The following is a 10,346-nucleotide window of genomic DNA, read 5'->3' on the forward strand; positions in this document are numbered from 1 at the left end:
TAAATAGGACTTTTTACTATTGTATTTGACATCTTTGGATGCCTAGTTCTTAGATCATGGGGGCTGGCCTCCCGGCCATGCCTGGACCTTCATCACTTATGTATTTTCAAACGGTAGAGTTTCTGCACTCCATAGATTAAGGTTTGGAGCTCTGCTGTTCCTCATGAATTAATGCAAAGTACTACTGTTTTTCTATTCAATTCAACTTATTCCGCTTCTAAGATATTCATTCGCACTTCAACCTGAATGTGATGAACGTGACAATCATCATCATTCTCTATGAATGTGTGCCTGACAACCACTTCCGTTCCACCTTAGATTGAATGAGTATCTCTTGGATCTCTTAATCAGAATCTTCGTGGTATAAGCTAGATTGATGGCGGCATTCATGAGAGTCCGGAAAGTCTAAACCTTGTCTGTGGTATTCTGAGTAGGACTCTGGGATTGAATGACTTTGACGAACTTCAAACTCGCGAGTGCTGGGCGTTGTGACAGACGCAAAAGGAGGGTGAATCCTATTCCAGTGTGATCGAGAACCTCAGATGATTAGCCGTGCTGTGACAGAGCATTTGGACCATTTTCACAAGAGGATGGGATGCAGCCATTGACAAGGGTGATGCCTCCAGACGATTAGCCATGCAGTGACAGCGCATCGGACCATTTTCCAGAGAGGATAAAAAGTAGCCCTTGACAACGGTTATGTCCTTACATAAAGCCAGCCATGGAAAGGAGTAGGATTGATTGGATGAAGACAGTAGGAAAGCAGAGGTTCAGAGGAACGAAAGCATCTCTATACGCTTATCTGAAATTCTCACCAATGAATTACATAAGTATTTCTATCCCCTTCTATTTATCTTTTAATCATCTAATTATCTAATCCAATCACATTTGAATCCGCCTGACTGAGATTTACAAGGTGACCATAGCTTGCTTCAAGCCGACAATCTCCGTGGAATCGACCCTTACTCATGTAAGGTTTATTACTTGGACGACCCAGTGCACTTGCTGGTTAGTTGTATCGAAGTTGTGAATAAAAAATGATTTATTAAGACGTGCGTACAGAGTTTCTGGCGCCGTTGCCTGAGATCACAATTTCGTGCACCACAAGTATAGTTTCTAAACCTTCAAAAGTCCTTTCATACAAACGTTTTGATTGTCACAAGTAACAAACCCCTTAAAATTGATAACCGAGTATTTAAACCTCGGGTCGTCTTCTCAAGGAATTGCAGGGAGGTATGTTCTTATTATTGGTTTTGAGTTTGTAAATTGGGGGATGTTGAGTTTGGGCAATGGGCACAGATATATTTAAATGACAAATAAGATAAATAAATAACTGTAAAATAAACTCTTGGCAAGGTATGAGAAATTGGAAGTCCAGACTGAGTTATCCTTATCAATAATAATGAAAGTTGAATCTCAATTCCACTTAGTCAACCATTACTAAAGTAAAGGAAAGTCAAGGGACTAATTAGTTTGATCTTCGAATCCTATTTATTTCCTAAGAAAAGGTTGGGATTATTGAAGCTCAATTCAATTAGCAAAGATAACAGTTATCAATTATGCTGTTGAGTTGGATAATTCCTGAGTTACTGATTTCTTAACTAAGACCAAAAGGAGAAAAGTAAATCTACTGGAATAAGAATGCCTTTAGATGGGAAGCAATAATCATGTAAATAAAAGAGAGCAATAATAACTGAAATACCTCAAATAACATTAATTCAAGTAATCTGGAACAGTTCATAAACTAAATTGGGAAAATAAATAAAAATAAAGAACCTGGGATTGAGAGTTACTCCTAAAACTAAGGGAAGTCCTAAATCCTAAGAGAGAGAGGAGAAAACCTCTCTCCAAACTAAATCTAAATCATGAGAAGTGAATTATGAGAGCCTTCTTATGAATGGATGTATTCCCCCACTTTATAGCCTCTAATCTGTGTTTTCTGGGCCGCAAACTGGGTCAGAAATAGCCCAGAATTCGCTGGTCCTGAATTCAACCACGCTGGATTTCTGTCACTGCGATGCGGCCGCATGGATCACGCGGTCGCGTCGCTTAGCGTCAAGAGAACTATAGCATATTATATATCAAATCAAAGCCCTGAACGTTAGCTTTCCAACGCAACTAGAACCGCGTCGTTTGGACCTCTGTAGCTAATGTTATAGCCGTTTGAGTGTGAAGAGGTCAGGCTGGACAGCTTAGCAACTTCTTCATCTTCTTGTATTCCTTCCACTTTTGCATGCTTCCTTTCCATCCTCCAAGTCATTCCTGCCCTATAATATTTGAAAACACTTAACACACATATCAAGGCATCTAATGGTGATAAGAGAGGATTAATAATAAGCAAATATAAGATCAAAGAAGCATGTTTTCAATCAAAGCACATAATTAGGAAGGCAAATGTAAAACCATGCAAATAGTATGAATAAGTGGGTAAAGAGTAGATAAAAACCACTCAAATGAGCACGAGATAAACCATGAAATAGAGGTTTATCAGACACACATTCACAGCAGCAGCTGCTGCGATGAAAAGAAAAGAAAGAAGAAAGAAGGGGGTGAGGGATCCGCGGAAGAGGGGTAGGGGAGAAGGAGGACGGCGTCGGCGGGCGTCACTGCCGCCGCGCTGTCGTGTCCCCACCTGGTGGGAGGAGAGAGAACAAAGCCGAGGAAGGAGAGGAGAAGAAGCTGCTACTGCCACCGCGTCACTGCCACCGCACGTTCATCGTCGTCTTCACGAGGTCCCTGGCGCGCGTCCGTCGTCATCTTTGCGAGGTCCCTGGCATGCATCCGTCATCCTCTTCGCGAGGTCCCTGGCACTGCCGTCATCGTCGCCGTGAATTCTGTCCCGCTGTTGCCATCCAACACCGACGAGAGAGAGAGATCGGGCAGAGAGAGAGAGAACTCGTGAGGGAGCCACCACGGGAAGGAGGTCGTAGCCACGTCCCGTTATTTGCACCGCCGCCATCCATCCTCTCTGCTGCCTGATGCCGTCGCTATTCCCGAAGAAGAGAGGGAGTGATAAACCCCGTTTTTAGGGTTTATCTTGTATGGATTTTGAGGGTTTTATCAATGATCTTTCACACTTATTCATATAAATTTGCATGATTTTGTGTTCCTTTCCCAATTTTGCTTCATGGATGAAAACATGCCTCTTTTGCATTAAATTAGATATATTTTAATCCTCCTCTATTACCATTCGATACCGTGATCCGTGTGTTAAGTGATTTCAGAGTTATAGGGCAAGGATGGCATGGAGGGGAGGATGAAAGCATGCATAAAGGGGAGGAGCATAGAAATTAGAGTTTTGGAGTTTTGAGAAGCGACGTGCACGGGCACATGGCGCGTACGCATGGATGCGCGCCACCAAGATCAGCGCGAGGAGTCAAAACCAGGAGCCGGCGCGTTTAGTGGCTGAGCCAGAACCTCAAGGACGTGCCCGCGTACTTCACGCCTGCGCACGGATCGCAAAATCCCCAGGGAGAAACTTTAACTTCTCTCTAGGATTCCATTCTCCATTGTAATTCTCCTTTGATTTCTTTGGTGAGATCAATTGCTAATTCACATTTAATTTGGTACAAGTTGTAGATCTACTCTTCTCTTATTCTCAATTTGTGTTCTTTTGATTCATTCACTTTGGATCTGGATTTGACTTTCTTACTTTGATTTGGATTAATGAATTGATGTATTTCATGTCCATTGCTTGCAATTGTTCACTTGTTGATGATTGTGTGATTTAGATATCTTGAATTCAATCCCTTTTTCTCAATTTCATAATATCTCTTATAATTGCTTACCAAGTGTATGAGGAAATGACAACCCTAGCTATGGAGTAGAATTCTCTTACTTGGCTTAGGGGTTGAGTTATTGGAGACATTTGAGTAGTGGATACCAATTGTTGATTGGGAATTGAGATTTGCTAATTGACTTGGAGGGCACTAAAGCTAGACATCCCAAGGGTTAGGCTAGGACTTGTGACTCAAGTTAGTTATTTTCACTTGACTTTCCTCCATGATTAGATGTTAACTAAGTGAAGCCATAATCAATTGTCATCATAATTGAAGGAAGCTATAATGATAGAACTTCCAATGCTCACCCTTAGCCAAGGCTTTTATCTTAAATGATTGTTGTTTACTTTTGTTACCTTGAATTCTTGCACCAACCTCTCAAAACCACAAAAGACTTCCTAATCAATAATGTGCATTTTAAGGCAATTCCTAGGGAGGACAACTCGGGACTAATACTCTCAGTTATAGACTTTAGGATTGTTTGATGTGAAATTTGCGTGTCGTTTAGACTATACTCACCATTGGACTTATTGCTAATTTCTTTACCGGCATAAAAATCTCAATCATCAAAATGGCGCTGTTGCCGGGGAATTGCTTATATGTGCCATGTTATTGTTTAGTGTGAATATGTGTATATGTACATACTTGCATTTTCTCTTGGTTGTTTGTTTGTTGATTGCTAGTTAGGATTAATCTTTGCTTAATTCCACTTGTTGTCATGAGCTTTATGTCTCCTTCATTGTATGACGCGTTCACTACCGGATCCGAGCTTAGCCCCATTTGATTCGGAAATCAAAAGAACTTTGCTTCACATTAGGCAAGCTCGGAGGCGGTTAGCCTTTGAGAAAGGTGAAAAGGTCTTTATTAATTCACCAATCATATCCGAAGTGGATTCCGAACCATCTTTCAAAGAAGGCACTAGCTACTCTTCCGTTGATACTACTAATAGTTCTTCTTTTGATCTAGGTGCCGACACTATGGCCGCTCCGAGGAGAGTTACTCTAAAGGAAGCGGGTGCACCGGACTTTGTCCTTCAACCTCTTTATGTGCTTCATCCAAACTTGAATGCAAATTTTGAACTCAAGACCGCTTTGATCCATCTCCTACCTAAGTTTCAAGGACTTCCTACACAAGATCCTATCTGACACCTCAAGGACTTTCACGGTTTGTGCTCAACAACTAAGTGGGAAGGATCCGATGAGGTTGCTATATAGTTGTTTGCCTTCCCATTCTCTCTAGAGGGAAGAGCCAAAGAGTGGTTTTACACTTTGCCTAGTGATGTTGTTACGGATTAGGACATGCTTAGGAGAGAGTTGCTAGACAAATTCTTACCCGTAGAAATGACAGACAAGCTAAGAAAAGAGATATCATGCATTGTACAAGGCAAAATGGAAACTCTATACGAGTATTGGGAGCGGTTTCGCAAACTTCTTGACTCATGCCCCAACCACATGATTGACACTCAAGTATTACTTAGCTATGTGTGCCAAGGGATGAGAGAACAAGACAAAAATCTATTGGACGCCTCTAGAAATAGTTCTTTGTCTAAGTATAAGATGGTAGAGGAGGCATGGCAACTCATTACCGACTTGGCCGAATCTACTCAACATGCTAGACGGAGAATCAGCCGCCCAAAGACCATAAATGAAGTATCCTCTAGTAGTGAGACCGCCGCTCTTGCCAAATCCTTAGGTGAGATGACGAACATTCTAAACAACTCCAATTTGGTCAACAACAACCTCAACAACAACATCAACCCTCACTACCTCCTCAACAACATAGTCAACAATTGGTCCCCCAAAGAGTGTGTGGCATTTGTTCTTGCTATTCCCACTATACGGACGAGTGTCCAAGCCTCCAAGAAGATAACACTTTGGCGGCCACCCATAACTTTTATGACCGTCTGAATCAAGGTTACTACTAACAAGGAGGCAATTACAATCAAGGGGGTGACAATTATAATCAAGGTTGGAGAGACAATTCCAACCAATGGAGGAACAATTACCAACAAGGAGGTAGGGACAACAACAACAATGGAGGGAATCAAAGGTGGAACAACAACAACTCACAAAACCGATACTCACAAAATCAACCATACCCTCAACAAAACCAAGGAAGAAATTACCAAACCTACCAACCACCATACCAAAGACAACCACCCCAACTCAATCAATCACAAGCAAATCACATACCCTTCCACTTCTCCCAATCAAGATGATACACTCCGAACCATCCTCCAAGGCCAAAAAGAACTTCAAACTACACTTGCCTTCGGTCTTACCGGTCTTAGATCTACTCTACAAGCTCTTCTTGCCCGCATGGAACCACTTTCCACTTCCACTCTTCAAGCTTCAAGTTCTAGTGCCATTCCTTCTCAACCTCTACCCAATCCCAAGGGTGGCATCAATGCCGTTACCTTGGAGATCCGGAACTCAATTGCATGAGAGGAAGGTAAAGGAACCAAGTCCTATAATAGTCACTCAAGATGAGGAGGGAGTTGAGATAGAAGAAGTTGAAGAGGAAGAGGAGGCACAAGCGGTAGTTGAAGATGAAGTGCCTCAACCAACAAGTGAAGTCTCCAAAGATGAGAATGCCTTGGAAGAAGAAATTGCTCAACCAATCCCATTTCCCACATTAGCAAGGAAAGCTAGGAAGCATATGGAATTTGACCCCAAAATGGTGAAGATGTTCAAGAAAGTGGAGGTAACTATCCCTCTCTTTGATGCTATCCATCAAGTACCCAAATATGCAAAGTTTCTTAAGGATTTATGTATGAACAAAGATAGAATCCATGAGTTAGAAACTATTCAATTAGGGAGTTCTATTTCTGCTTTGATGGGAGCATTACCCGAAAAGTATGGTGATCCGGGCCTGTGCATGGTTACTTGTACCATAGATGGAGTTCAATTTCTTGATTGTATGTGTGATCTCGGTGCATGCGTTAGTATTATGTCTCTCTCCGTTTACCGTATACTGAAGCTACCACCATTAAAGCGGTCAGCGACTAGATTTGTCTTAGCGGATAAGAGCATAATAACCATGACGGGTGTTGCAGAAGATGTATTGGTCAATATAAAAGGTTTGGTATTTCTAATTGATTTTTACGTCCTTGAGATGCCATCAAGTGAATCCGAGAGGACATCATCCATCTTACTTGGGAGGCCATTTTTGAGGACCTCTAGATTCAAGTTGGATACCTATTCGGGAACCTACTCATTTGAGATAGATGGTAGAATTGTGAGTTTTAGCCTAGAAGAAGCAATGAAGTACCCATCGGAGAACCATTCCCTATTCCGGTGTGACTAATTGACAACATTGTGGCCGAAGTGAATTTTTCAAAGCTAGATGAGAAGCATATGATTGAAGACATAAGTGAAGATCCAAGTGAAGTGAACACATTACCCATCCGGATCCTCTGGAAGTTCAAGTGTCAAGTCAAGACCAAAAGGTAGAATTAAAGCCACTACCGTCCCACCTAAAGTACTCATATCTTGATGAAACCCACAAGTTCCCCGTGATTGTTGCAAGGGAACTAAATCCTCAACAAGAAGAGAAATTGCTATGTGTTTTGAGGAAGAACAAAAGGGCCATAGGGTGGAGCTTGGCGGATCTAGTGGGAATAAGCCCCCAAGTATGTGAGCACCGAATATTCTTGGAAGAAGGAGCTAGACCCGTTTGACAACCTCAAAGTCGACTCAATCCTACCATTCTAGAGGTTGTGAAAAAAGAAGTCACCCGGTTACTAGAAGTGAACATCATCTACCCCATTTCGGATAGTGAATCGGTGAGTCTGGTCCAAGTTGTGCCAAAGAAGTCTGGGGTGACAACGATCAAGAATGAGAGCAGGAAGCTTATAGCAACAAGGGTGCAAAATTCTTGGAGGGTGTGCATCGACTACCGAAGGTTGAATACGGCCACTAGAAAAGATCATTTTCCACTACCGTTTATCGATCAAATGCTTGATCGGCTATCCGGTAAATCTCATTATTGTTTTCTAGATGGCTATTCGGGGTACTTCCAAATACACATTGCTCTAGAGGATCAAGAAAAAACAACATTTACTTGCACCTTTGGAACTTATGCCTATAAGCATATGCCATTCAGCTTATGCAATGCACCGGCAACTTTCTAAAGTTGCATGATGAGCATATTTACGGATTTTCTAGAGCAATGCATGGAAGTTTTCATGGATGACTTCAGCGTATATGGTGAATCTTTTGATCATTTCTTGGATAACCTTGAAAAAGTTTTAGAAAGATGTACTAAATCAAACCTTGTCCTAAATTTTGAGAAGTGTCATTTCATGGTTAGGCAATGCATTGTTTTAGGACATATTATTTCCAAGGATGGTATTTCTATAGATCCAGCAAAGATCAATGTTATATCTAGCTTGCCTTGCGCCTCTGAGAGGGAAGTCCGTTTGTTCCTTGGACATGTAGGATTTTACCGAAGATTTATCAAGGACTTTATTAAGGTAGCATTGCCACTATCTCGACTGTTGCAAAAGGACATCGAGTTTGATTTAAGCAAAGAATGCATGGAGGCTTTTCACAAGCTCAAGGTGGCATTGACCCAAGCTCCCATCATGAGAGGGAAGGATTGGAGTCGGCCGTTTGAAATAATGTCTGATGCTTCAAACTATACGGTGGGAGCCGCGTTAGCACAACGTGAGGGTAAGAATCCATATGTCATAGCCTATGCATCAAAAACACTAGATGGAGCCCAATCCAACTACACTACTACCGAGAAAAAACTCTTGGCTATTGTTTTCACTTTGTATAAATTCTGAGCTTATCTTCTTGGTTCTAAGGTAGTAGTGTACTCGAATCATTCGGCGTTAAAGTATTTGTTGGCTAAAAAGGAGTCCAAACCAAGATTGATTAGATGGGTTTTATTATTGCAAGAATTTGACTTGGATCACTTAAGGTAGTAGTGGCGGATCACTTAAGTCCCCTTGAACACACCAAAGGTGATGCCACTCCTATTAATGACTCTTTTCCCCTTGAGGGCTTGCACTCAATCTCGGAGGTCATTCCTTGGTATGCACCAATAGCCAATTACTTGGTATCCCGCACCTTTCCTCCTAATCTCTCCAAGCATCAAAAGGATAAGCTAAAAAGCGAATCCAAATACTATGTATGGGATGACCCATACCTTTGGAAATGTGGAGCAGATCAAGTAATTCGGCGGTGCATTCCACAAACCGAATTCCAATCAATCTTGGAAGCTTGCCATTCCTCCGAGGGAGGTGGACATTATGGACCTCAAAGGACGACAAGAAAGATCCTTGATTGTGGATTTTGGTGGCCAACCCTTTTTAAGGACTCTTCTCTCTATTGCAGATTTTGTTCTCAATGCCTTAGATTTAGTAATATCTCCAAGAAGGATGAAATCCCCCAACAAACCATGATCTTTTGTGAAATCCTTGATGTGTGCGGTATTGACTTCATGGGGCCATTCCCAAATTCTAATGGTTTTCTCTATATTCTACTTGCCGTTGATTATGTGTCCAAATGGGTGGAAGCGATACCCACCCGGACGGTCAATGCTAATGTAGTCCTTTCTTTTGTGAGGAATAACATAATTTGTCACTTTGGGTCGCCACAGGCAATCGTGAGTGACCAAGGTTCATATTTTTGCAACAAAAGAATGGAAGGACTCATGAAGAAATACGGCATCATACATAAAGTAGTCATGGCCTATCACCTCCAAACGAACGGCCAAGCCGAAGTTTCCAATTGAAAGATCAAGCGTATACTAGAAAGGATTGTGAAGCCTAATAGAAAAGATTGGAGTGCTAAGCTTACCGACGCACTATGGGCATACCGAACGGCGTACAAGACACCTATTGGCATGAGCCCCTTTCGGTTGGTATATGGCAAAGCTTGCCACTTACCGGTGGAGGTAGAGCATAGAGCATATTGGACTGTCAAGGAGTACAATCCAAGTTTGGGTGGGGCCAGAATTGAGAGAAAGCTACAATTAGTGGAATTAGAGTGTTTGAGATTAGAAGCCTATGAGAACTCTAGACATTACAAGGAAAGGATGAAAGCCATGCATGACAAGAACATAAAAAGAATACAGTTTAGAGCCGGCAAACTAGTCCTTCTCTTCAATTCAAGATTAAGTTTATTGCCCGGAAAGCTACGGTCAAGATGGGAAGAGCCTTATCGGGTAGAGAAGGCAGAACCGTACGGAGTCTATCACTTGCGCCATCCTTCGAGTCCGGATATCTTCAAAGTTAATGGGCACCGTCTTAAGTTTTATCATGGTGAGAACATGAAGACCAACAAGGAGATTGAGGTATTCTTTTTGGAAGATGCACCTCTTGGCAAAGAGAATTGAGCTAGTGAAAGTCCAACTTAAGGATATTAAACAAAAGTGCTAGGTGGGAGACACCCCACCATGGTGAGATCTATCATTTTTCCCTTTTGTATAAAGTTCTTGAACTCTTTATTGATTTGTGATTGCTTAGCTATAGAATTATTTAGTGAGCTTTGATTGTGATTACCTTAGATAAGTTGTTCATGGAGTTTTGCATTGATTTTTAAGCAGGTGGATTGATTG

The 10,346-nt window shown here is 41.7% G+C and overlaps 1 protein-coding gene across 1 annotated transcript; it reads left to right on the plus strand.

Annotated features, from left to right (window-relative positions):
- Nucleotides 1–9,227: 9,227 nt before the first annotated feature.
- LOC112763455 (uncharacterized) lies at nucleotides 9,228–10,124 on the plus strand. The gene is made up of 2 exons (XM_025809117.1): nucleotides 9,228–9,405; nucleotides 9,541–10,124. The coding sequence occupies exons 1-2, from the start codon at nucleotides 9,228–9,230 to the stop codon at nucleotides 10,122–10,124; spliced, it is 762 nt and encodes a 253-aa protein (XP_025664902.1).
- Nucleotides 10,125–10,346: the final 222 nt, after the last annotated feature.

Source organism: Arachis hypogaea, chromosome 17 (genome assembly GCF_003086295.3).
Source record: "Arachis hypogaea cultivar Tifrunner chromosome 17, arahy.Tifrunner.gnm2.J5K5, whole genome shotgun sequence".
Classification (NCBI taxonomy): Eukaryota; Viridiplantae; Streptophyta; class Magnoliopsida; order Fabales; family Fabaceae; genus Arachis; species Arachis hypogaea.